At 57.0% G+C, this 26267-nt stretch overlaps 1 protein-coding gene across 1 annotated transcript in view; it reads right to left on the bottom strand.

Annotated features, from left to right (window-relative positions):
* The window catches only part of ZCCHC24 (zinc finger CCHC-type containing 24), a 60988-nt gene that overhangs the window by 5650 nt on the left and 29071 nt on the right, over window positions 1-26267 (bottom strand). The window contains exon 3 of the mRNA XM_028109597.2: window positions 5667-5831. Coding sequence (XP_027965398.1) covers window positions 5667-5831 — 165 coding nt within the window. The remainder of the gene's footprint in view (window positions 1-5666; window positions 5832-26267) is intronic.

The following is a 26267-nucleotide window of genomic DNA, read 5'->3' as shown; positions in this document are numbered from 1 at the left end:
TGTGACCTCGGACAAGCCACCTGGTCCCTCTGATCCTCCATCTCCCCATCTGTAAGAGGGGGCGTTGGCAACACTTTTCTTGTGGGGTCCTTGTTACAACTCAATGGAAAGAAAGAGCAGAGCAGATAAAAGCTCTTCATATACCTTGTTATGATTACTAATGGGGGGGTGCACCCCCAAGGAAAGGGGCACTGAGGTGGTGATTTCAAGCTGGAAGGCCCAGGAAGACCCCTTGACCTGCTCTCCCAGACATCTCAGAAAGACCAACAACAACCCATGGGCACGGCCTGCAAGCCGGGGCTGGGGAGTTCCCTGGTGGCCGAGCAGCCTGGCTGTGAGAAGGGCTTCCTGACCTGGAGCTGAAATCTGGCTCCCCATCCCTCCATCCTCATTATCACCACCACACAGGGGCCACACACTCCCATAGGTCTGAGAGAGGCGGCCCTCAAGTCTCCCCTCCCCCAGATCAAACTTGGTCTGGTTTCCAGCTCTCCGTGCTGGCCAGGGCGCCTCCCTGAACCTGTCTTCCAGGTGGGGCAAGACCAGAGTTGGCAGGCCCCACACCACCCCTGCCCCCCATGGTTTACACCCCACAAAGCACTGCCACGCAAACCCTATCACCTAACCTGACAACCTCGCTGCGAGGGGCATATTACTATCCTCATTTTTTACAGACGAGGAAACCGAGGCCTCAAGACAGTAAGGGTCTTGCACAAGGGCCTGCAGCTTCACCTATCTACGCAGGGCCGGTGGGTAAGAGCTTTCTCCTCTAGAACCTCAACGCACCCTTCCGTAACCTGGGTGGGAGCTTAATAACATATACTGTGTGCGTGATGGAGAGAGCAGGCACTGAGATGACTGTCTTAAAGCACTTACTAGCCTTCAAGAGCTCTGTAAGACTTCATAATGGCTGTGTGACCTCTAGAAGTTACTTAAACTCTCTGTGCCTCAATTTTCTCTTCTATAAAATGGGGTTACTAAGAGTATCTACTTGATAAGGTGTTTGTGAAGAGTAAATAAGATCATCCATGCAAAGTGTTGGCCAATATTAATACCATGTATTATTGCTACTATCGTTAGTATTATGGAGGGCTGGGGGCAGGCTAGGGGCAGGGGAGCTAGCTGAGTCCCCGGGGAAATGCCCCTGCAATATCTTCACCATCCGTCGTCCTCCTTGGCCGTGACCCCATCCATGCCCTTGCCCTCCATGGGTCTGGGCTCTGAGTGGAGGAGCTAGGGGAGGCTGTCAGGACGACTCCCCTCCACCGAAGGAAAACATCCAGCTGCTGGGATAGATCACCCCAGGACCGTCCCCACCCCCAGCAGGGAGGCAGAGCCCTTCAGTGTTTTCTTCTCCTGGGGGGCAGGGGGGCTGCAGCTGGAGCCTGACGGGAAACAGATGTGGCAAGGGAGGGAGGAGAGGGAAAGTAGAGGGTTCTCAGGGGATGGATGCCGCACAGGTCAGAGCTCGGCGGGGTTGCCGGGGGGAAGCAGGAGAAATAAAGCAGCCCCTCTCCACCACGGGGGGGGGGGGGGGCTAAGGGGTGGGACTCCAAGTCCTGCTCTCAGCTCTTCAAAGGCCCGATTGCTGGGGAGCAGGGTGGGGGCACCCCCTCCCCACCCAGCCTGTAATCTCCCTGAGGGAGAAAGGCCAGGGGAGAAGCATGCGGAGTCCAGGAGAGGAGACCAGGGGGGCTAGGCAGTGAGAAACCGGGCCCTAGTCCCCCTTAACATCGCCAGGCCGAGGAGCCTTGCTCAAGCCCTATCATTTCTCTGGGCCTTAGTGTCCTGGCTGCACACAGTAGGGCTCAACAAACAGGGCTGTCTGACTGGGAGAGGGGAAGAGCAGAGCCGCATATTCTCAGACGATCCTTCTGGATTGGGTACCTACACAGAGACTGAGCTTCAGTGTCAGGGTGCACTGCCTCTCTGCCTGGGTTGCAGAGGGTGTGAGCATTATAAGGACCGAGCCTTGCAGACCCCCAGCACACATCCAAGCCCCAGCACATCTGAGCCCCCACAGGAAATGGGGCCTTACCAACTCCCCTCCCCAGCCCGCCACCATGACCTGGCCCCCCTGCTCCTCTCCCCCTCTGGCCCCAAACTTGATCCTTCTTCATGAATCCCAGCTTCTCCACTGACCTTGGGTAAGTCACTTACGCCCCTTGCCTCAGTTTCCCCCTCTGTACAATGGGAAACCAATAGAGCTGACCGCAGGGGGTAGCTAGTATTAAGTACTGGTACGATTTTTCCATTCTTGCCCTCTCCCTTCACGGGCATGCACCTGTGGCCTTGCCTCCTGGGGTTTCCCTAGGGGCCAGTTGCTAACCGGCTCCTGTCTCTCCTGTTGGAAGGCCTGGCAGCCCTCGGACTTGGTCCTCCCTCAGCACCTACTCAGATCTGGGTCCTGAGGAGCCCTTGACGAAGTGCGCCCAGTGAGAGAAGCCATGAATTCCACTGAACGGCACTCGCCATGCCCAAGGGCCCTTGGGAGAGCAGAGTGCAACCCAAAGGGAAGTGTGCTCTTAGTCTGACACAGTGGGCAAGGGGTTTTTGGACTGGGGTCTCAGACCGTCTCAGGAATTGGCAGGAAATCAGGAACCAGGACACCGTGTCTCCTTTAAACTGCCCACCCCTGGCCCCATAGCCTGGACATGCTCCTAAAACACCGGGCCTACCCACTGGGTCATCAGGCCTGTCCTGGCACTGCTGGGCCTCCGTCTCCCCCTTGACACCATAAGGATGTGGGCCGGGGCCCACCACTCAGGAGACCCCCGCCCACTGGATCGCCATGGCCAGCTTTGAGTCTATTTGTCCGTGTACCGCAATGTGGCTGATAGGAACCACAGAGACCCTCGGGGGCGGGGGGGGGGAGAGGAGGGAGGGAGGGTCTGCAAACAGAGGCAGTGGAAGCCAGCATGAGGGGCATAAAATCACAAAATGTTTCCACCATGAGAATCTGCTCAGAAGGCTCCCCCATGCTCCTAATAGAATAAAGACCAAATTCCAGGCCACGGCCTCTGAGCCAGCCCCATGCAGCTGGGACCCCACCTCCAACCTCTGCTTCATCTCTCAGCCCCCCAGTGCTCTGTACCTGACCCTGGCCTCCCCACTTTGCACATGCTGTTCCCTCCCCCTCGGCCACTCCCTTGCAGCCCCCTCCACCCTCCACCAGAGCTCAGCCAACATCAGTGCCTCGGGGGAGCCTTCCCCAAGAGCCCCAAAGCCCACCTCCCTTTCCATCCTGCCTCCACCGCCCCCGCCCCCACTGCTCCCACCATCCTTCTCGGTGACTCAGCCTCCACAAGGAGGACTGGCCCCAGCCCTGGCTCCTCAGTGCCCCCATGATGTCATCAACATGATCTCTCCCACCGCCCCCTTGGCCGCACACTGGACTTGGTCTTCAGAACCCTGCTCCCTGTGCCACCCCACCCAGTGCAGCACCCCCCCCACCCGCCGCCCGCCCATCAGGAACGCACCATCACACTTTTGCAAATACGCCAACTCTTCAGCCTTCTTCCCTCGGAAGGTGAACCTCTGCCCTGTGCCGCTGTCCACGGACTCTGGGCCGCACCTGCCCCGTGACCCCCGCTGGGGCAAGTCACAGAGCCAGGCTGGCAGTGCTGGTGACAGTTACAACCTCCATCTCTCCAGGAGGCCCACTTCCTCCTTCGTCCTTCCCCAAGGCCATCCACCCCTCCTCCCCCTCATGGCTAGTTGAAAACCTCCTGCCCCATTTCTGAGAAGACAGAAGCCTTGGAGGGGAAGCTCCTCTTCTCTGCACCAGCAAACACACCAACCTTCCTAACCACCTGCCACGTCCTGCCCCCCTGAGCCTATGGTAAGGCATCGCCCTCCCCTGCCTGTATCATCAACCTTTCGCTTCCTTCTGGCTCCTTCTAATTTGCCTGTAACGCACTCCAGGACTTCCCAACTCCATCATACCCGCCTCAATGCCACCTGTCTTACCGCAGAGACTGCCCCATCGCCCCACTGCTCTCTACAGTCAAAGCCCCTCAAGGGAGAGGACAGTGAAGGCATTCCCTCTGCAGCCCAGCCCCACAAAACCCTCCCTCCCTGGTCATGGCCTCGCGGCCACTGCCCCAGCCAACGGGTCCCATGAACCCACATCCCCACTCCACCCTCACTCCTGACCTGCAGGGCATCAGCTTCGTGGCTCCCAGAGCCGAGCTGCAATTCAACAAGATCTCCATGTCAAAGTGGTGCCCCACGAAGTTTGAGGACCACCTCCTTAGTGCCAAATCCCAAGGGCAATTTTCCACGGCCATGAAAGCTGACATCTCTGCACCAACCACGCCTGTCCCCTCAGATGGCCCAGCCCCGACCCCAGGACTCTATGCTCCTCCGTGCTCCTCCTTGATGGACTTCTCCTCCATCTGGTCCCCCAGTGCTGGGCTTCTGCAACACATGGTCTGGGGAATTCTGTCTCCACTTTGTCTCCATTCTGCAGGAAATCTCATCCACTCCCTAAATACCTTAAGGTCAATGATGCCCAAGTATGTAGGAGCCACCATGACTTCTCATATGAGCTTCAGCATAACAAATCCAACTTCTTGACATCTCAACTTAGATTGCCAGGCACATCTCAAATGTAACATGTGTATCAGAGAACTCTTGTTTTTATCTGGGACACTGGGTCTCACCCTGCCCTGCCTCCAGCCCAGGCTGCCCACCCCAGTAAGCCCACCTCCATCCACTCAGGTGTGACTGTGCTCATGGATTCCTGCCCGTCCCTCACCTTCCACATCCAACCCGGTGACACTTTGTGTCCAGCCCAGGTCCAGGGCGACCTCTTTTCCCACCATGCATGAGACTTTAGCCATGACTTTCCCACTGGTCTCCTTACTTTTGAGCACCCAGCTGCACCAAGACTAATCTCTGCATACACCAGAAGAGCCATCTCAAAATAAAGCTGAAAGCTCTTTGCTTGTGGGTTTTGAGTGGCCCCCAAGGCTGGGAAGCACCCCATTCAGCTTCCCACCCCATTCCTCTTGTTTGGTTCTGCTGATCCTTCACTGAGGTTTAGGCCTTGAGCACCCAAGTCCTTAAGGTCACAGGGCATTTCCACCAACTGTTCAGTCTTAAGATTGCTGTCCCCCACGTGTGACAGGTCTGGCTTCCTCCCATCCTTCAGGTCCCAGAGTAAACAGACCTCCTCTTTGCAGCCTGCAGTGAGTGGATCCTCCGTGGGACGAGCTGCCTTACCACGTCTGCCCCCCACCCTCCCGCATGCCCATGTGCACCTTGGCCACTAGCCCCATGCACGGTGCCTAGAACACTGGAGCTGCCCTGTGTACATGAGGCAACTGGGCGAACAAATGAACAAGACGTGTGTTCTCTGCAGTGCCCTGCTGCCCTACATCCCCGCTCATCCTGCAGTACCACCTCCAGGTCATTAGTTTCCGAACAAGCCTAGGTCTGCGGTCTCAGGGTCTTGCTGAACCTCCTTCCCTTCCCGGGAAAACGGTGCTCTCTCACTCCCATTGCAGAGGAGACCAGCAAAGGGCCAACTTGGAGAGATCTGGTCTCATCCGTGTCACATGCAGGAGTAAACTGAGGCCCAATAAGGAATAAAATCGGCCCCGAGACCCTTCAGAGAGCCCCTCCAGCCACTGCCTCCCAGCCCCCAGCCCCGCCCGGCTCACCTGCTTGTGCGGATACACGTTGATGTGGCACTTAATGCACTCCTGCCCCATGTTGGCCCACGAGTTCCCGCTCATCCATTTTCTCTTGCACTTGGGACACTTGTACTCGCCGAAACAGCGCTTTTTGCCCTGGTACGGGGTCAGACCCTCACCTTTGGGACGTGCCTAGAGGACAGGAAGCAAACAAAGGGCACTGGGGTCCACCAGGCCAAAATGATGCCCCTACAGGGTCCCCACAGTCTTCCCCGTGCAGGTGGGGGGGGAAGGCGCCTTTTGTCCCCGGCCAGAGAACACCAGGGCCACCCCCAGAGCACGCATGGGAATCCCAAGGCCGGGAGACCCTATACACATCTTTTCTAGATTTCAGGAAGCAAAGTACATGAGAGTGGCCAGGAACGCCTTCTCTGACTCACGGCATAAAAGGCATCTAGGGGTCCCATGCACCAGCACACAGTTGCTCTCTGGCCCCCACCCCCCGGTGGTGTGGTTTGCATGGTCGTTGGCGAGGCAACACGGGCACAAGTATGCAATCTGGGGTGCAGTGAAGTGGTGTCTCCCCTCCCCCGGGGCCTGGCCACCAGCTCCCTTCCTGGAGGCCATTTTCATTTCCTTACCGCAGCCCGGAGGTGGGCTCTCCATTTATAAAACACACGCAGCATACGCGGATGCACACATATCCCTGACCCTCACGACATTTGGTTCTACGCCTTCCCTGTTTTACTTCATAATCTCTCTCGGGCATATTAGTATTACAAGATGCATAATGATATGTCTTTTCCCTGAATCACAGGACACACGGACCTACTGACTTGCATTTAACAGCTGTACCAGCACAGAGTCTCTGCCAGGTCCCGTGTCTGCCAGGTGCCATTACGGAGCCTCTGGGTTGGTGCACTCTTGCACTATTATTACAGATGCTACAGTGAATAACTGTGTGGGCGTGTGTATCACATTCTGCGCATGGGAGAGGACATTTGTGGGATAATTCTCAAAAACAAAACTGCGGGGTATGTGCACTTTTAATTTTGAAAAGTAATGATGAGTTGGCTCCTGCCTCACCACACTGCAGGGGCACCAACGTAATGACCCGTCTCCTTGCCAGAAGTTTCCACCATCGCCAATCTAAGAGGTAGAAAATCTCAGAGCGGCTTTGACATGTATGTCTTTTATTATGAACAACGGAGGATTCCCCATGCATTTAAGAACCATCACGTTTCCTTTGTTAAGTGTTGGTGTGTGTCCTTTGTGATTTTTTTTTTTTTTTTTTTTTTTTGCTGCGGTTTGTTATTTTTCTTGTTGATTTGTAATTGCGCTTTATCTTTTAAAGAGACTGGTTCTCTCCTGCATGGTGTTTTTGTTTTAAACAGCTTAGTAGATAGGACTCATATACCCCACATTTCACCTATATAATGTATACAATTCAACGGGCCTCAGTGTATTCACAGTTTAACAACCATCACTATAAGCTAATTTTAGAACCTTCTGTCATACTCCCCCGAAAGAAACCATGTATCCATTAACAGTCACTCAACAGACTACCTCCACCTTCTCACCCTCCCCAGCCCCAGGCAGCCACCAGTCTATAGATTTGCCTGTTGTAGCTAGTCTATTAAGAGAAATCAGACAATAATTGTCCTCTTGGGCCTGCCTTCTTTTTCTCTGAGTAATGCTTTTAACCTTCTTCATCCAGGTAGTAGCACGTATCAGTACTTTATTCCCTTTTGTTGTCAAATAATACCCCATTGTATGGACACGCCATGTTTTATTTACTCATTCATCAGATGATAGGCATTTGGGTTGTTTCTAATTCTTGGCCACTATGAATAATACTGCTATGAACATTCGTGTACAAGTTACAGGGTGTTTTATAAAGTTGGATTTGTTACCCCAGCATTTGAAAATGGAAGATGTCACATAGAACTACGACCACATCGGTCCGGAAATCTCCGTGGTGACCATCAGCTGGGGCCGAGGAAGGTCCTCTCCACTCCAACCAGCAGCTCCCCACACTGACGTCTTGTCCTTATTGCTTGCAGGCTCTGGGTCTGAGACCGACTTAAACACGGGTTCTACGCTGGGACTCTTCAAAGTATGGGTCCTAGACTTCATCAGCAGCATTCCCTGGGAGCTTGTTAGAAATGCAGACTCTCAGGCTCCACCTTAGATCTACTGAATCGGAATCTGCATCTTACCAAGAGCCCCAGGGAATGCATGTGCCATTATGCTTAAGAAGCTCTGGGCTATGAGGTGATCCGTTTCTACAGTAGTGTTTCTCTGGGTAACTGCCCATTAATGAAGGAGTGCATAAAGGTTAAGCGCACAGACTCTGGATCCAAATCCTAGCTTTGTGATCTTGGGCAAGTTACTTCACAAGGATAATGACAGGAACTACCATATAAAGCTGTTCTGAGGATTAACCGAGATAATACATGGGAAACACTTAGGACAGTGCCTGATACATAAAACAGCAGTGCTAGCTATTATTATGATTTACTAATACAGAACAATAGCAGCATACAAAGTGATAATTGCTTCCTTCAGGAATCATGTCTCTTATTTCCAGGAGCCAGTACCACCACTTGGTGACAACCTACTAGAATTTCAGGCAAAACACTGAAAAGGGACATACGTGCTGAGTATATAAATCTAAATCTAGAAAGTGACAAGAATATTGCCCTGACTTTTTGGGCCTGCTGCCGAATGTCTTTTGGATCTTTATTGACCTTCCTTGGCAGCCATGATATCCTGGGAAGGAGGTTCAGTCTCAGCTCTAAGGCAGGGCTGGCTCTCAGCCCTTGCAGGTCTGTGAGAGCGGCTCGTCATGCCAAGCGGAGCACTCAGCGTGCAGTCAGCGTCCAGGCTCCAGCCAAATTGCAGTGGAGGGGTCAACTTATGCTTCTGAAGGCACTTTGAGCTCTGTTGGTCTCAAGTTAGCAGGTATGCAGTGAGCCCTCTAATCCCTCCCAGGGCCACCTTTCCTACATGGTGCCTGGAACACACGGCATCTAAGCCACCCTAGCTTCTGTGGCCTCCCTTCCTGAGTAATCCTGAAAGAAGTACTGCGTGAACTCTTCCCCTAGTGTCTCCATTCACCAAAGCACCTCCATTCAAAAGGGAATGACAGGTAGGCCTGGGGTGCCTCACCAGTGGTAGGATTTGAGACTCCTTGATTGAAAGAGGAAATTTGGGGGCCATCGCCAGCCAGGCCCACTCTGGGATCTGGCTCCACAGGCTGCTTGACTCTGAAACTGACAGGTTCTACAACTGGGGCAAAGGGGGGGGCAGGCATCAGAGGAAGGGGGCACTCAGCCAAGTGAAGGGTGAGGATGCAGAGGGGGCCGACAATTCGGTTCCCAAAGAGTCTCTGCTTCAGAAATGAGCAGGAAGGAAACCCACACAAGAAAGATGATACAGAGTGTGCACCAAAGGCCAAAGCAGGCAGATGAGAGGCAGGAGCGAGATGGGGGGGTGGGGGTCGGGAAGACCCACAACACCAAGTAATTAGAAAACCAGCCTTCTGGAGCCATCCATCATGAGTGTGAACTGCTGGGCAGGGCCCAGGGACGGGGGCTCCGGCCTCCTGCAGGACCAGAGGTCCTCAGCACACCATTCCCACCCTGGGAAGGCCCCCTCTGACACCCCACTATATGAGATGTGGCCCACACCACGGATGTCATGGCCAGATGCTGGTGATGGCATTCCACCTCTACCTGGGATGATCTGGGGGACCCTCCATCAGTGTCTCCACCTCTCTGTGCCTTGGTTTCCTCCTCTGGAACCCCAGGAGGATGGTAAGGGCTCACCCCCCAGCGCTGCTGGAAGGATGGGATGCATTCATGCCTCTGAAGATGTTAGCCGGGTGGCTGGGCATTGCAGGGGCTCACTGACTATCAGCAACTTCAGGATGATTTTCTGCTGGAGCTGGTAGCGGCTGCATTCTGGGTGAGGCAGATGCTGGGGCTGAGACCAGGGGGTGGAAATCACAGGAGGAAAGCTCCGAAGATGGGAGGGGGCCTGGGTAGAGGCTGAGCTCACTATCCCCGGTGGTGGGGGAGGTGGCAGCCAAAAAAGAGACTGCATTAGGTGTCTTCACCTTCTAGAATTTTCAAAGAGGAACCAAGAAAGATAGAGGAAGGCCTAAGAAGCTCTGCAGGTGCTGCTGGTAGAGAACGGCGGAAAGAGCAAAGAGGGCAGACGCTTCTGAGGCACTACCATGGCCTGTCTGGCTCCCATTCAACTCTTCCCATAACCCTGTGGGGCGAGGAATATCATAAACCTATTTAACAGATGGTGAAACGGAGGTTGCAGGGAGAAGGGGCAGGACATGCCAAAGAGCTTCCAGCGTGTGAGGAGCAGGACTAGGCCCGACAAGGCTGCACTTGGCTTCCCTTTGCTGTCTGTCACTCCATAAGTGTGTCCCCAACCATGAAGCTGAGGCCTGTGTTCCGGAGGAGAAACCCCCCAGTCCCTCTGCTCAGCCCAGCCTGGTGGTACTGCCCTCCTGCGGGCAGAGGAGAGAGGTGACCTGCAGGGCAGGGGTGAAGAGGCAGTGGATGCAGGGAGGGGAGGACAGGCCAGCGGGCAGCCCTCTCCGCTCAGCAGTGAGGAGCCACTTCCTGGAAGGACTTAGTCCAACACTGTTTATGATTACAGAGGAAGGCAGGGCCAAAGGGAGGAGGAATTTTTGATGGAACAAAGGCTTCTCTACCCCCCCCCCCCTTTCCCCCGGCCTCCTCCCAGAAAGGCCAGCCTCTTCTCATAAACTTCAACATGAAACAGACGCTGACTGCCCACGGCTCTGCAGGGGCCGCCACTGGGCCTGGCTGTGGGAAGGATGCCAGGTCTGACTTGCTCTCTTGACCTGGGCCCCTGCCACGTACCCCTCTGGGGAATCACATCAGCCAGCAACCCGGGCAAAACTCACTGGCGCTGGGACACCACCCCCCGTAGCACAGACAGGGCCTCTGGGGGTCAGAGACGCAAGGCAACTTGCTCAAGGACACACAGCAGACCAGGGACTGAGCTGGGAGGTGGGGCTGCATCCTCCGACCTCCACACCATGGCTAGAATCCCTGCACAGGGCAGCCTGGGAAGTGGCAGTGGTGGCTGCTGTGGTGGTGGGAAGGGGGAGCTGGGCCAAGGAGCAGCAAGAGCAAAGTGGGGTGGGTTGTGGGAGGAGCCATTCAGGCAAGTTTGGGAAGAGAGGAGGGTGATGCTGACACTATCTGGGCACTTCCTCAGAATGGCTCCGTGCTTTTTTCCCAACAGCTCACGAGATTTCTTATGGTTGATGGTAAGATGGTGAGCTCTCTGTCACTGGGGGTATGCAAGCAGGGGACAGGGTAAACAACTATCAGGGAGGCTGCCGAGGGGGCCCCTGTCTTGGTCAGGCAGTTGGACCAGGTTATTCTGAGGGCTCCTCCATCTCTGTAGTACTCCAACTCTTGTTGCTGGGGAAGGCCGACCAGCAGGTGTGGAGAGGGGCCCTCTCAGACACTGCGGGGGGTGGGGCTGAACAGGTGTATTTCCTATAAGATTCTTAGAGCACAACTAGGCAACAAGCCTTCAAACTTTTAGAAATGTCCATTCCCCCAGCAAATCTATTTCTGGGCAACCGTCCTAAGGAAATGATCAGAGCATAGACCAAGAGGGTGTTCAAGAATGTTCATCATGGCATGGTTTATGACGTGAAAAACTAGAACGGGCTAAACACTCAACCCCAATGCTCTGGTTCCTTCAGTGATGTTACACCCATTGGATGAATGACAGCGAAGCCGTTAAAATACTCATGAGGAATTTTTTTAAGTGTTTGGGAAAATGTTTATAAAGAAAGCAGGACAAGTGATAGGCTTTATAGACTGCTCTCCAGAGTAAAACTGTAAAAAGGAAAAGTGGGCATGAAAAGGGCCGGCAGGAAGAAGGTCAGAAGCGTTCAGAGGTTGCCTCCGGGAAAGGATTCTCTACTCTAATTAATGAATTGTCTTTAATGAGTAGGTTTGACTTTGATGGAGAAGATGATGACGGTTCATCAGCCAGCTCCCGGGCCCCAGCCCCTCCTGCCCACGAGGGGGCGCCCTATGCTTTCCCAAGGTGGTGGCAACCCAAGGAGATGGCAACTCAGTCCATACTTGCCCCCACCTTTGCCCCTGCAGGAACGGCCGCTGGGGCCCGCGTGCTGGACACTGGCCGACCTCTGGCTGCTGGCTGTCCTGTCCGTAGAGCTGCCCTGCCCCCAGCCACGGAGCAGACTTCCCACCTCCTAGATCCTAGCTGCTCCCTCAATTGAGGACAGCTGGGAAGTATCCACACCTGTCACATGACATAAGAGCTTGGCTGGTCACTCTGCCAGTCAATTTCCCTGCCCCTGCTTCCTGGAGTCCCACCCAGAGTGAGTAAGCCTTGAGGGTGAAGCTTGCTCTCCTCTTGGCCCCTTTTCGATAGAGTCCCTTTGGCAGGGAGAGGACATTGTCGTCTGTGGTTAGTTTGTGGCAGAGAGTCCCGGGGAGCCTGGGCCCAGGAGAGGGCAGCAGGGTGGGAGGCTCTGTCACCTGCATGTCAGGACTCCATGCCAGGTTCTGCCCCAGGCCTCCGCTCTCTGGATATAGGGTTCCAGCTGTGGCCCCAGCCACAGGCCGCACCCCAGCCCTTGGCCACACTACCTCTGCCTGCCTGGGAGGGCAGCCTGTGGCCAGCCAAGCTCTGCAACGGAGGAACAACCACACTCCTTTCAAGTCTCGTCAGGGCCAGGCTCTCTTTGTATTCTTACAACAACCTCCACCTCGTGCACTAGGCATGAGCCGTCCCAGGTTTCCGACGAGAACACCGAGGCACAAAGAGGTTAAAATGACTTGCCCAAGGCCACACTGCCAGCAAGTGGTGGAGTCTGGATTGGAACTCAGGCCACCTGACTCGAGCCCACTCTCTCAGTTGCCCTGCCAGGCTTATGCAAAGATGAGGAATCTGCCCAGCCAGGACGCGGAGAAACAGGGATCGGCTGCTACCGTCATGGGTCCCGGCATGCTGGGTGGCCTTGGGGGCATCCCTTCCCCTCTCTGGGCCTCAGATTCCCCATCTCCAGAATGAGGGTGGCACTGACTGCTGGACCTGCTAGGCAGGGTCACTTGCCCTCCAAGGCCCGTAAGTCAGCGTGTGCCTGGCAGCCCCACGCACTCTCCCCTCTCCGCTGTGGAGCGCAAGGCCAGCAGCCCACGGTGCATCCAGCGGAGAGGCAAGGGCCGTAGCCAGGAGGGGCAGGGGGAGGAAATAAGGAACAGATGGGCTCCTTGCCGGCTCCCGGTCCCACCCTGTCTGCATGCTCTCCTGCAGCCGGGTGCCTGAGGTGCTCCTGGCCCAGAGTCGAGAGAGGAAGAGCCCTGGGTCTCAGGAGTTCGAGATGCTCTTCTATACGGAGGCTGAAGGGGCAGGGGTGGCTGACTCATAGTCCCAGGATCCTTTGCGCAGCTCTGCTGGCCCTTCCTGGATAGTTCAAGAGGGTTTTGGGGACCCTTTCTGGATGTTAGGGGTCCTCCCTGGGGGAGGTACTGCCCCTCTCCTGGATGCTCCTCTCTTGAGTCCCCCTTCCTCGGGCCCACCCCTTTGCCCTCCCTGCTATCTGGGCCGATGCGGGGTGAACAGGGGCTGTGGCCAGAGGCCCGGGTTTGGGCCCTGGCTCTCCCATGCTCATCACCAGTTTCTTCACCTGCAAGTGAGGGGGCTGTTCTGGAGGAGCTGGGACACCGACATCTAATGAGCACCTACTATGTGCCAGCCACTTCCCAACCACAGCCTCCCCATTTGACAGAAGAGCAAACTGAGGCCCAGAGAGGCCAAGTAACCTGTGCCGGGCCCCACAGCCATAGAGCCAAGACTTGAACCCAATCTGCTAGCTCCAAAGCAACACTTCCCTCCTCTCCACGAAACAGCTGTGGGAAACCAGAGAACAAGCCTATTCCTAGGAGCACGATCCCACCTCTGACCTCCAGCCCCTGGCCCCCACCTCCATTATTCATTCATTCAACTAACAGCTATTGAGTACCTACTCTGCACCAGGCGCGGTGGAATATTCCAGGAAGACAGATGAGGAATGTTCTCACAGCGGGGCCTTCCAAAGGGCTCAGCCCCGTGACCCTTTCTCCAACTGCGGCCCACACCAGTCACGGACACCATCAACCACACACTTCTAGGCTCTGGGCCAATTGAGACTCACACCTGTAGAAACACTCTTGGAGCCATATCCTCAGGCTGAGGCTACACGTCACCCTCCCAGGCGACACTTGAGACGATCTCTAAATCGATGCAACAGCCCTACAAAATCAGCACTCTTAACCCTAATGACAGAGAAGGAAACTGAGGCTTGGGAGGGGGCAGTGACTTTGTCCGAAGTCACATAATTAGTAGGTGGGGGGGGGCAGGTTCTGAGCTCAAGTCTGTCCCGTGCTGAGACCCACACTTTCCCTTCCCTGCTTTGGGGACCCTCCAAAGACCCCCACACTCACGTGTCCACACACACACACACACACACACACGGCCCGTGGAGGCAGGCAGGAGGGCCGCCTCGGCGTCTGCAGCCTGGTCCAGGCAGCTGCAGGCTCCGCGGAGGCCCCAGAGGAAGCAGGCATCAGAGGGACAGGTGGGCCGGGCCGGGCGGCCCGCAGGCTGCTGGGAGGGAGGAAGGACGCTGCAAGAGGCCACCCTGGGTTTCCTCTGGAGCCTCAAGGGCCCCCTTGTCTGAGCACAGGCATCCTGGCCACCTCCCCCGGCCCCCTCCCCTTTTCTGGGTTCCTGCCGCAGCCCAGCATGGGCCCAGAAAGCCCAGCCTCCTGTCACCCCTCCCGCCCTGTTCCCAGCCCAAAGCCACCGCAAAAATGCCATCCTGATTCCACAACACTAGGGTTTGTCAAAGTGCCGGGAACAATGGGAGCTTTCACAGTGCCAGGAAAAGGTCTCAGGAAAACCCTGGGGAGGGGGCATGGAGTGGGGGTGTAGAGAGGAGGGAAGGGCCGAGAGAGAGAGAGAGAGAGAGAGAGAGAGAGAGAGAGAGAGAGAGAGAGAGAGAGAGAGAGAGGAGAGAGAGAGGAAAACAAGGCAGGGGGGTGCAGAGAGAAACGGGGCAAGGGACGAAGAGACATCAGGAATAAGGGACAGGGAGGGTGGGGCGGGGTGAGAGCCGAGAGTGAGCAGGACGGGGCAGAGTCTGGGAGAGGACCAGGGAGTGACAGGCCGAGGTGAGAGAAGGCGGGAGGCGGACTAAAAGGGAAAGCGGAAACGGACACACGGAGACCAAGGAGCCCCTCCAGCTACCCACCCCCCTGCACCCCTACATGCCCCCAGCTCGGTGCCTGTGCCCCGAGCAGCCCTGGCGACAGCAGGGCAGATACCCCTCTCTCCAAAGGCCACCCCGAGGCCAGGCAACGTGAAGCACTTTGGGGCTAAACTTTTTGGAAAGCAAACACTTTTGAATCACATGAACAACCACTCCCTGAGTTATCTGTTTCCTGCTTCTGGCTTTCCTCCACTAGCAAACCGCATGGAGCGGAGCTCAGGGGCGGGGAGGGGAAGAGGGGCCAGTCCGAAGGGGTGAAAAACATCCGAATCATAGCGATTGCAAAAGATGTGGATTTTCCTCCCCTCATGTGCCTGCAGAGAGAGCCGAGGCCGCGGTAGGAGATGGGTGCAACCACCCTGCTGTCGGCCCGTAGCTGGATGCCACTGAGTCTGAAAACCATTTGTTCGGAGTGGGCCTCCACGTCCCCGCACATCCCTGTTCGGGTGGCCCGTCTGCTCTGTGAGCCCTTTCTCCTGACTGTGCCCCCTTCTCCCGCTGCAGACACAACCTGGGGTCAGCCGGGCAGCCTCCCCCGGGTACTTTAATGACCACAGCAGGCTTGGACGGCCCCCCGCCCCACCCCCACCTGCAGGACTGAGGCAAAACACCGAAGGCTTTCGGGACCCTTCTCCATGGGGCCCAGATGGCCTTCTAACCTTAGTGGCAGCAACTCCCCCTCTACAAGACCTACACTCAACGTCAACAACATCATTTTCTGCCAAAGCTGTGTCCTCCTCCCCACCCCCACCCCTGCCCCAGGCCTCTGCTCTTGCTGTTCCTGATGCGTCAAATTTTTCTGCACCTGGTGAATGCCCTGCATCCTTCAAGGCCAAGCTCAAAGGCCACGCCCTCCGGCCTCCCCCATCCCAGTTAACGGCCCTCCCTGAGCTGCTTAGTCCATCCTGAGTCCCCCGCTGCTGCGCTAGCTGAGAACCCTCCCACTGCCTCCCCCAGAGAAGGCCCCAGCTCCCAAACTCCCAGGGGACTTTGTGGCCTGCACCACTTGCTTGGCTGAGGGTCATGTCCTGCCCTGACCCTGCCTCCAGCATGCCAGGGATGATCCAGCATGCCAGCGATTTCATCCCAAATTTAACCATTCTGCCTTCTCGCTCCCCACCAGTCTGTACATGTGCTGTGGTGACGCGGAGCCCTCCATATCTCCTGCTTCCCTCGGAGCACCAGGCGAGGCTCAGAGCACGTGGGCTCTAAGGGGACCGTGGCATGGGCACTGCCCACGATGGGTGAAGTGTGAGGGCCAGGGCTGAGGTCACACTGGCAGGAGGGGGCAATGCTGGGTCCTGGTGTGGGCTCTTCCGCTTGCAGGACGCCCCTCCTGGGCTCCACTGACCACTCTGGAGGGCCACCTCGGGCCGGGAGCACGATTTCCGCAGGCTGGCTGGTCCCCAGTTCCGCATCTGAGGCTGTCCTTTGCCAGGCCAGGTCAGATGTGACCAGCCCAGTCCTACCTGCTAGATGAAAGCTCTGCGCTAATCCTAGGGGCGCTGCTGGGGACAGGAAGGTTACGGTAGAATACCCAGTGGTGATCTTCACCTGGGATGAGGCTTTGGTACAAGGGCCACAGCCCTGGGAGGAAGGGACAGGGGAACTCAGCTCAAAATAGCGATGGGGGAAGGGTGTGGAGGGTGGCCCAGAGCCAGAAAAGAAATCTGATCTGCCCTGGCCGGTAAAACGCTGAAGTCAGCAATTCGGGGCCACTCTGGCTGGGGCCAGGGCTGGGGCTCCCACGGCTGCCTGGAGGGAGGCTGTAGGCCCGACCTCCAGCCTCGGTTCTGTCCTCACATCAGTCCCTCCTCTCTCTGGGCTTCGATCTCCTCCTCTGGCCACGGAGGGGTAGAAAGAGAAGCAAGATGTCCACCTCTGAGAAGCTTCAGCAGGTGAGTGCTGGAGCTTGAGTCGCTCAGGAGACCACAAGCACCACAGACGGGAAAGGACCGTGCTGAGTGTCCACTGCACACCAGTGCTGGCCACGCACCTGAACTGCAGGTGGCTTCATCGTGACCCCATTTCCAGATGAGGAAGCAGAGGCCCAGAGAGGTTAAGTCACCTGTCCAAGGCCATCCAAGCAAGTAAAAGGCAGGCCTTGAACCACTCCAGTCTTGTTGGCTATTGTCCAATTCCCTCATTGCCAAGTGAGGCCCCGAAGGCCACGGACTGGTTTCAAGGCCACCTGTGGCAAGTGTGATTGGCAGAGCAGAGGTTAAGAGGCTCCTATGGGCCAGCCCAGGTAGCTACCAGCTTTTCCTGTGGTTCCACGGTGTCGGAGGGAAACCAGAGAATGGACTATGGGCAGGGGGGTGGGTGTGCATACGGACCCGGGTGAGTTTGTGTGCAGGCATGCATATGTGTGCCTCTCATGGTCACTGCCAGGCATCAGACCACGGCACAAACCTACCTGTGCTCTTCCCCTTCAGGGTGAGGACCTAGCAGAGGAAGAGAGGCTCTTAGGTGACTTTTCCAAAGGTTCACAGGGAGGCAGAAGCCTCCCATTTCTCACCTCCATAGTCCAGACTGCAGCAGACCTTGCTTCCTCACCCAGGGACTAAAAAAGTCAGCAAAGCCATCCCTTCTCCCCCGTCCCCAAGGCAGGAGTGCTCAGTGCAGTGTGGCTCTGGGGGAGCTCTCTGCTTTATGCCCCCAGATGCTCCATTCCCCTCCCTGGGCCCCAGGGTCTCTGCTACAAAACCCGCACGGTTCCTGCCTATGTGCAACATAACCGCCCCCCACCCGGCCACTCCATCTTCACTCTGACTCCTATAGATGAGGAATGCAAGGCACAGAGAGGTGGGGAGATTTGCCTGAAGTCACACAGCCAGGAAGCAGTAGATCCAAACCCAGGCCTGGCTGACTTCCACAGCACCACATGCCTCCCAGAGGGTCTCCACTCTGATTTTGGGGAGTGGGCATTGGAGGTATCCTTGCCCTTGTCTGGGGGCAGCCCCACATGAGGAAAGAGTGTGTACCCATCACTGGAGTGGGGAGCTGGCTAGTGGTACTCGTTTTCACACTCCCCTCTGTGCACACCAGTCTTTCTATCTGGCATACCTTGTCTCCCACCCCCATCCAGTGGAAGCTTCCCCCCAGAGGCTTTCCTTGCCCACTTCTGCCTACAGGGACCCTTCTGGTCTCTGCACCCTGGGGGACTCATCTTGTCACTCTGGGCCCTGACCCCTCAGGCAGCACAAGGGCCCACCCTGTGCCTGTGAGGGCAAGCAGTGCCCTTGCGCCCCATAGCCTGGGCACGGGCCCTCTGCTTGGGTTCTGAGCCAGATCCTTTAAAGTGCTGATGGGGTGGCATGAGCCAGACAGACGATCTTGCCCTCACGGAGTGTCTCTGCCAGAAGAGTGGTGCGGGAACCAGGCTGACCAGTGCTAAGTGTCTCACTTAATCAGCACAGTGGGAAGAATATCGATCCATTTTCCTTACCAGGGAACTAAGGCTCATTTCCAGAGCCACCCAGCTGAGAAGTCTGTATTCCATTTCCCTGACTCGAGATGCCCATGCTCGTAATTCCAGAGCACAGGTTGTTTCTCAGACTTGAGCCTGCATCCAAACCATCTGGTTGGGGAGGGGAGGGTTTCGCTGTAACATAGGCTGCTGGTTCCATCCCTAGAACCAGTAGGTCTGGGGCCTACTCCACGGCCAGTAGGTCTGGGGTGGGCCTGAGTTTCTGCATCTCTCACAAGTTCCTGGTGATGCTGATGCTGCCAACCCTGGGGACCCACTGTGGGAACGATTGCTCTAGACGATACTGATAACAGTCTGTTAAAGTAGGCGTGTCAGTCAGACGCTGTCTTCTCTGCCCTGCCCCCCTCCCCACATGCCCGTTCTACAGCCCTGGAAACTGAGGCACCCAGAAGGCAAATGATTAGCCCTAGCCCCATAGGAAGTGAGGGCCAGAGCCGGGAATGGAGCGCAGGGCTCCTCGCCCCGGGAGCTGGGCTGACGGCAGGACAGAGAGGCTGCTGGGCTGGAGTGGGGCGACAGCCTGCAGTGGGAGGAAGGGCCATGTCTTTGAAAGCAGGACTGGCGGTGGTGGAGGTGGCGGCGGGGTGCTGGGGGAGGGCTGGCCTGGCTCTCCTGGCTCAGCCCCAAACCTGTGACTCCTCGGCATCTGGAAACCATCACAGGGAACAATGAAGGGAGCAGGGGGCCTGGCTGCTTGGGGCTCTGGCCCTGTCTGTTCAGGAGAGCAAAGGAACTCAGGGCCTACAGGCATTTCCCTCCCCCACTCCACCCCGCGCCACTGTTGTTTGCCTTGGCACTGGCACGCATGGCTCCCGAGGGGCCCAGCTATCAGGAAAAGACAGTCCCTGAGCTACAGATGTTGGAGCTGGTGGCCAGATTGGGTGCCCAGAAGTCAGGAGATTCTGGCTCAGCTCCCTGCCCAGGTTGCAAGACTCCCTTGCAAGCTCACTACTGTGGCTCTCTGGGCCTCAGTTTCCCCACAGGAAGCTCAAGTACCACCCCCCACCGGGCTGGCTGCTTATCATGTCCTGGCATGTATGTGACCAGCTTGGTGGCTGGGCCCATGTTGCCCCTGGGGGACCCACTTGTCCTCTGCCGGCCAGCGGGGGCCAAAAACCAGGCCCGGAGTGGGGAAGGGACAGAGGAGTGGTCACCGTGTGCGCTGACCCCTTCCGCCACAGGGTCTCCCATTCATGCCCTCAACACTTCATGTACCGCGTGCCAACTATCTACGAGGCACTGGAGCAGGGTGGCTAACGGGACGGATGTAACCCCGGCCCCCAGGAGCTTACGGTCAGGTGGGAAAGAAAAACCCAAACATCTCATCCAGATCATTACACTTCTGAAGCTGTGGGGTGCCACCACGGGCCGGCGGGGTCTCTTCTTCACAGAGGGGGGCCACACGGCGGGGCCTGTCCCAGCTTCTGAAGCCTCACAACGGAAAGCTTCATCCCGGCTCCAGCACGCCACCACCACCAACATGCTCTGTGACCTGAGCCCAGCCCCTTCCCTGCCTGGGTCACAGTCTCCCCCGGGTCAGTGAGAGAGGAGGGAAGAGAGCCAGGAAGCCCAGGCAGGTCATCCTGGGTGTCACTCCAGCTCCTTGACACCAGAGGGATGGCGTGAGGAGGATTCTCCAGGCAAGGAGGGTGTGATTGGGGTGGTATCCGCCTCACTGGGCCTGTGGGCGGGGGGCTGACAGGCACCCATGACTTGTACTGGCATTCCTGGCCTAGGTGCCTTCTGGTGCAAATGTTCTGCAAGTGGACAGCATGTAGGCTGGAGAAGCAGCCAGAGTTTGAACCCTGAGGTGGAGACCATCACTTCCTTCCACCTCTGGGCCTGTAACAGGCACTAGTCCTGCCCTTCCTGTGCCGCACGGCTGTTGTGCCTTCGAAACAGGACCCTGGATGCAGGAGCACTTTAGAACTACGACCGGGAATTCATCCCTACCAGCTCTCCCAGCAGACCCAGCCTCACCCACTGCAGGCCACTACGCTTTGTACATCCCTGTAGGAGGTACGTGAGATGCCCCACTTGGTTCGTGCGTCTGTTGCCTCGTCCTTGGTCCCCTCCCCTGGAAGAGAGACCCTCTGGGATTCTTCTCTGATCCCAGGGCCCAGCAAGGGTCTGGCACAGAGCAGGAAGCCTCTGGGGAGGAGGTGAAGGACAAAGTGACCATTTTGGATCTTACTATCAGCCTGGAAAAAAGTAGCTAGAGGAAAAAGTCAGAAGGGGTTGGGGAGGCCTGGGGAGGGGGGCGGGCAGCAGCCTGACAACTTCCTGGACAAGCATGCCGGCTGATGTTCCTGGTCCTCAGTGTGGCTATTGTCCTTGCTGGTCCAGAGACTGAGCTCAATAGGGCCTCTGTCCCTCCTTGGGCAGGCCAGCCCGCGTGGTGGCATCCCACCCGGGCAGCTGGGAGGCGAGGGCCGACACTTCCTGTCCCCACTGCGAGTGTTCAGAGGGGCAGGGGGAGGGGAGGGGGCTCTCAAGACAAGTGCCCATCTATGTCCCCCAGAGGAAGGCTGCCCAGCTGGGGGAGGAGGTTGGAGAAGGGAGAGCAGTGCTGGGGACTTGCTCACTCCTATGCCTCAGCCCCTTTCCTCCCAACCAGCCCTCCCTCTGAGCTGGAGCTGTCAGGAGGGCCACTCTGGCCCTCCTGCTCTTCCTTGAACAGGCCAAGCACATCCTTGCCTCACCTCAGGGCCTCCATTCTTACTGTTCCCTCAGCCAAGACTGCCCTTCCCATAGACCTCTCCCATCACTCCTTCCTTGCTTCACCTGTCTCTAGCAAGCTGTCCCTTTCTCAGAGGGGCTGTCCCCAACAACCCTAGCTGAACCTGACCTAACCCCCTAGCATATCCATTTGTATCTATTTCTTCACTACCTGTCATCCCACAAAAGTGTGAGCCGCACTCTTCTGCTGTCTTTTTGCTCACCGTGGTACATCCCCAGTACCAGGAACAGCGTCCTGGCACATACTAGACACTCAATAAACGCATGCCAAATTAACCGAGGAAAGTAACACACTTCAACGGTCATCTACATAGTGAGAGATGTGCTCTGAAGGGTAGAGCCCTGTGTTCTGGGAGCACAGGACCGGATGGTTGGGGAGGAGGCCATGGGGATGCAGGAGGGCCAGATGGGGACCAAGTGCAGGGGGACCCCTGTGAAAGGCATGCTCTTGTGTAAAGGGCTGGGTGGCAGGAAGCGTAGGGGGCTTCCGGAGAGCCAGACCGCACAGGCTCCTGGGGCTACACTGCAGAGCTGGATGGCAGTCCAGGAGCCAAGGGTTTAAAATCGGGGGTGGCCAGATTAGCCTGGCACTTCCAGAAGGTCTCCGGCTGCGCATGGAGAACGGATTGAATGGGGGGCGGGACTGGCTGTGAGGACACCAGCTAGGGAGGAACTACTGCCCTGTGCTGCTGAGAGGAGCCGCTGGTCCCGTCTGGGGAGCAGCGGCAGAGAGGAGAAGGTGCTGGACTCGGGAGACAGACAGGAGACTTGGGTTGGCCCTGGAGAGGGAGAGCCAGGAGTCAAGAACGACTCTGAGGTTGTCGGGCCTCAACCATCCTGTGTGGCTATGGGGGTCGGCCAGGGACCCCCTCTTGACTGGCGGTTGGGGCCAGGGGATGGGGACAAGGGGAGGGTGACAGCAGTGCCCTGCAGCTGGTAGTGATGATGGAAGGGGGACCGGCCGCAGCAGTGGTCGATGGGACAGCACAGTAGCAGCTGTCTGCCCTGGCTCTATCCCTGACGCCTGCCCTGAAGAGCTGCCTATAAACCTGTCACCTGCGCCTATGTCAGATGCCCCTGGGGACAGGACCCACCCCAGAGCTGACGTGGAAGTGGGGGGCAGCTACCCTGCCGTGGTGCTATAATTACACACACACACACACACACACACACACACACACACACTCCCCTGCCAGGGAGCACACAGCCTCAGTGCAGGAAGGGCCACGCGGGAAACAGCCAGGCCACGGGAAGCTCCCACTGCTCCCAGCTGCCCGCTCAGCCCCAGAACAATTGATTCCTCAGAGCCCAGAAGGAGGAGTCAGTGGGAGAGGTTGAGTGTCAAAAGGGAGAAGGCCCCGGAGGAGGGGAAAGAGCCGGATGCGGTCTCTGGGGAGGCCAGGCGACCTCCAGCATCACGCAGCCTGTGAGGGGCAGGACGGAGCGCAGACCCCCAGGCCCAGTCCAGTGCTAGGGGAACGTCGGAAACAAACACAGAGAGGGAGGGAGGGAGGGAGGGAGGGAGGCCACTTCCAGACAGCTCTCCCAGCACCTCCTGGAACCACCTTCTCAGGGCTGGGACCCCACCACGCTCCCTGAGAGCCTCCACGCCCAGGAGAGAGCTGTTCAACCTGTCTCCGGCCACGTCACCAGGAGGGCACGTCGCCCCTCCCCAGGGATGACAGGGGGGCAGTAACTCGGTATAGGGATCCAAGACAAGCCCCCCAGAAGCCCAACATCCCCGGGCCCTGCCGCTCACCCACACGTGCTCCTTCCCGGTCCTGGTCTCCTACCCACGCCTCACTCCCAGCAGCCAAGAAGGCCAGGATGGCAGGGATGGCAGGAAGCTCCTAGGAGATGCTGACATGTGGAGGCCCTGGAGCAAAGCCTCCTTGCTCTGCCCACAAAGGGGCATTGAGCCCGTGCACCGAGCTGGGCCCTCGGTAGCCACAGGTCTGCAGACACGCACGCACGCACACACCCCCCACAGGGCATGACACGCACAGGAATGTCCCAAGGGCACACACCTTAAGATGCCCTGCCAGCACCATTTTAAGTCAACCCACAGGGAAGCGAATGGTCAGGAGGACAGCAGTGGCCCTTCAAGCTGCTCCAGGACCCAAAGGGAGGCCGGTCTGCCAAGCTTCCGGTCAACCTCGCAGCTCCCCGGGGCTTGGCAGCAGCGTGAGCCCGTGTGCGAGTGTGTGCACCAGCGTATCGGCGAGGGGCGGACGTGCCAGCATGCACACTCGGAGCTCCGTGCACAGAGCCCCTGCTCTACACCCATCTCCACAAGCTTCGGTGGGGGGCAGGGAGGGAGGCCCAGCCCCAGGCAGCTCTGGATTTCTCAAAAGGACACAAAGGACTGCCTGGAAAGCTAAGGGAACCATGCTGAAGGAAGGAAAACTGCAGCCGCCCTTCCCTGTTCTGGAAAATGTCTTTCTATTCCCTGGCGGCCTGAGGAGGTGGCCGCCGTCTAGCTCCTGAGCCAGCCAGGTGCAAAGTGCAAGAGGGCGCTGGCCGGGCAGCTCTGACCTGGGTTCGTGTCCTGCCTCTGCCGTGACCGGTTGCAAGCGCCCGGGGGAGTTGCTGAACTTCTCTGAGCCTCGGTTTCCCATGGCTCTAGGGGGAAGAATGACGCGTTTTGGGTGGGGAGCCAAGAAGATTTAATGAGCTGATGAATGCAAAGTGCTTGGCCCAGAGTTGGGACCCAGGACCTAGCGGGGATCGTCATATGATACCTGCCTAAAAGCTCAGATGCCCACGGCCTCTATACTCTTTCTTCCCTATCTTGCCAAACTTTTTAAAACCCGGGAAAGTGTCTGAAATCCCAAATTGCCCTCCCCCCCCCCGCCCCCTCCCCAGTGAATATAAATAAGCCCAGTTTCAGTCTCCTTCAGCAACCACGAGGAACAGGCTGGAGCCAGGCTCAGTGCTGCGGGTGCGGAGCGGGCAATGGATGAGGCTGGCCTCTGCCCCATCCCAGCCTGTCCCTGTCAGGGTTTCCTGTACAGAATCTCAGTTAATCCTCTAACCGAAAAAAAAAGAATCTAGGTTGGGATCCACAGGTCCCCAGAGAGGAGCTTTCTCGAGGTGACACAGTGAGTATGCCCACTCCACGCCCCACTGCTCCCAGCCCACCGTCTGCCTCCCAGTCTCCCAGCCTGACGTGCTCTGGCGCATGCCAACACCAGTCCTGCGGGAGTGTAACGGAAGACGGTGTGGGTCTGGCAGGCAGGAAACGGCCAGGGGAGGTCATGTGGGGCAGGGAGAGCTGCTCCTGGGCCTGGTGAAAGCCGCCATGCTACCGGCCAGGAATGTGTGATCCTGAATTGCTGGGCTGGTCCCCATCACCTCAGAGGGACCTAAACATTGACTTGGTCCTATAGAAGGTCCGTGGTTCTGTGCAGAAAGCGAGGCCTAAGGAGGACTGGCTGGAGGGCACCTGGCAGTAGCTGGATGCTTAGAGGAGTCCAGGCCCTGGGCACCAGCACTGTCAGGCAAGTCACCTCCTGCTTCTGGGCCTCAGTTTTCCCATCCAGAATCAGGGTGTGTGCATGGTGTGTGTTTGGGGGCGGGGCTTTGGATGGGATAGACCCTAATGTCTTGAGCCAAAGCTGACGACAGCATTAAGTGAGCCCAAGATGCTGCTATGCATGTCACCCACCAGCCTTTCCACTGTGAGGTCAGACATGCCCTCATACTCACCCTGCCCTCCCCTCCTCTACCGTGATGATACAGCCAGAGCCGGAGCCCAGAGAGCTCTTGGGGGGAGGGGGGGGTCTCTGCTCTCCCCACCCCCACTCCTTCCCCCAAGAGAGGTCGTCCAGGCCAAGCAGGGGAGGGGGCACCCATCCAAGCTCTCCCTGGGGAGACAAATGCCAGGCTCCAGGCCCTGGCGGCCAACTGCCTGGATGTATTGACAGATCACAAAGTTGCTGAATTTAGAATTGTTTTTAAATGTTAGTACTGTTAAGAGCTTAGATTCTTAGGATCCTTGAAAGTCAGTCTAATAATATGTTAGAATCAGAGATGCAGGGGATCCTCATTTTAAAGGACAATAATAACAGCAGGTTGAAATACAGAGAAGCGTGGATGAGTGCAGAATCGCACGATTCAGATATGGAATGATTACAGAACCTCAGACTCTTAAAATCATACAATTCAGAATAACCAAGTGTCACAATCATCCTGCGTAGAAGCCTACTTCCACAGAACAGTAACACTTTGAAATCATGTGATCTAAGAAATCTGGGATTGAAGATCATACACTGTTAGAAGGGGGACCACTGGAATGTCCATTTCCAAGTTTCATGGAATCTTGTCATCTTGTATTCCTGGGACCTCAGAAGGACAATGATGGTGTGCTCACCTGCAGAGGCCCTTCCCCTGCAGCACCTGCCTGAGCTCCCCACCACTTCAGACCTGGGCAAAGGTACACACCAGAATCACCTGGAGAGCTGAAAAAATGCCATGGGTAGGCCTACCCCAGATTTCCTGAATCAATTTCTAGCACCAAATTTTTAAACAATTCTCAAAGCGGTTCTTCTGTGAAGTTCCAATGGAGAATCATTGATCTGGTCCAACTTTCTTCCATGCTACAGGTAAGCAAACAGAATTCAAGTAATGGTCCAAGGACCACGGCAGTGGTCCCTCCACCAAGGTCAAGCCCCTTGGCCTTCCCTTGCTTCCTCTACCTGGACCCCTCTATCTCCAGGGGCCCTGTTCCCAACTCGCTGTGTCTACCTCATAGCCCCCCTGCTCCAAGGGTATTCCCAGTGGTCTTGGGGACCAAGTGAGCCAGGACAGAGTGAGACACCTGGAAGCTGCTGGACTCACAAAGCCAGCCCCTCCCTTCCCCCCACCTGCATGCTCCAAGCCCTCTACACCTTTTCAAAGAGTGGCTGGAAGGACACTAGGAAGGTCATCAAGGTCAATCCCAAGCGTCTAGAGTTGCCTGTAATGAAGAAATGCCCCAGGCATGGGGAGTCAGAAGCCTGGGGTCCTCGCTGTCACTAGCCTGCTCTGCGGCCTTAGACAAGTCACCTGG

The sequence above is a fragment of the Eumetopias jubatus genome, unplaced genomic scaffold, assembly GCF_037043125.1.
Source record: "Eumetopias jubatus isolate StellerSeaLion01/CBP00866 unplaced genomic scaffold, mEumJub1_p1.0 scaffold_17, whole genome shotgun sequence".
Lineage (NCBI taxonomy): Eukaryota > Metazoa > Chordata > Mammalia > Carnivora > Otariidae > Eumetopias > Eumetopias jubatus.
Note: the sequence above shows the minus strand (reverse complement) of the source record. Positions and strands in the feature narration are given on the sequence as shown.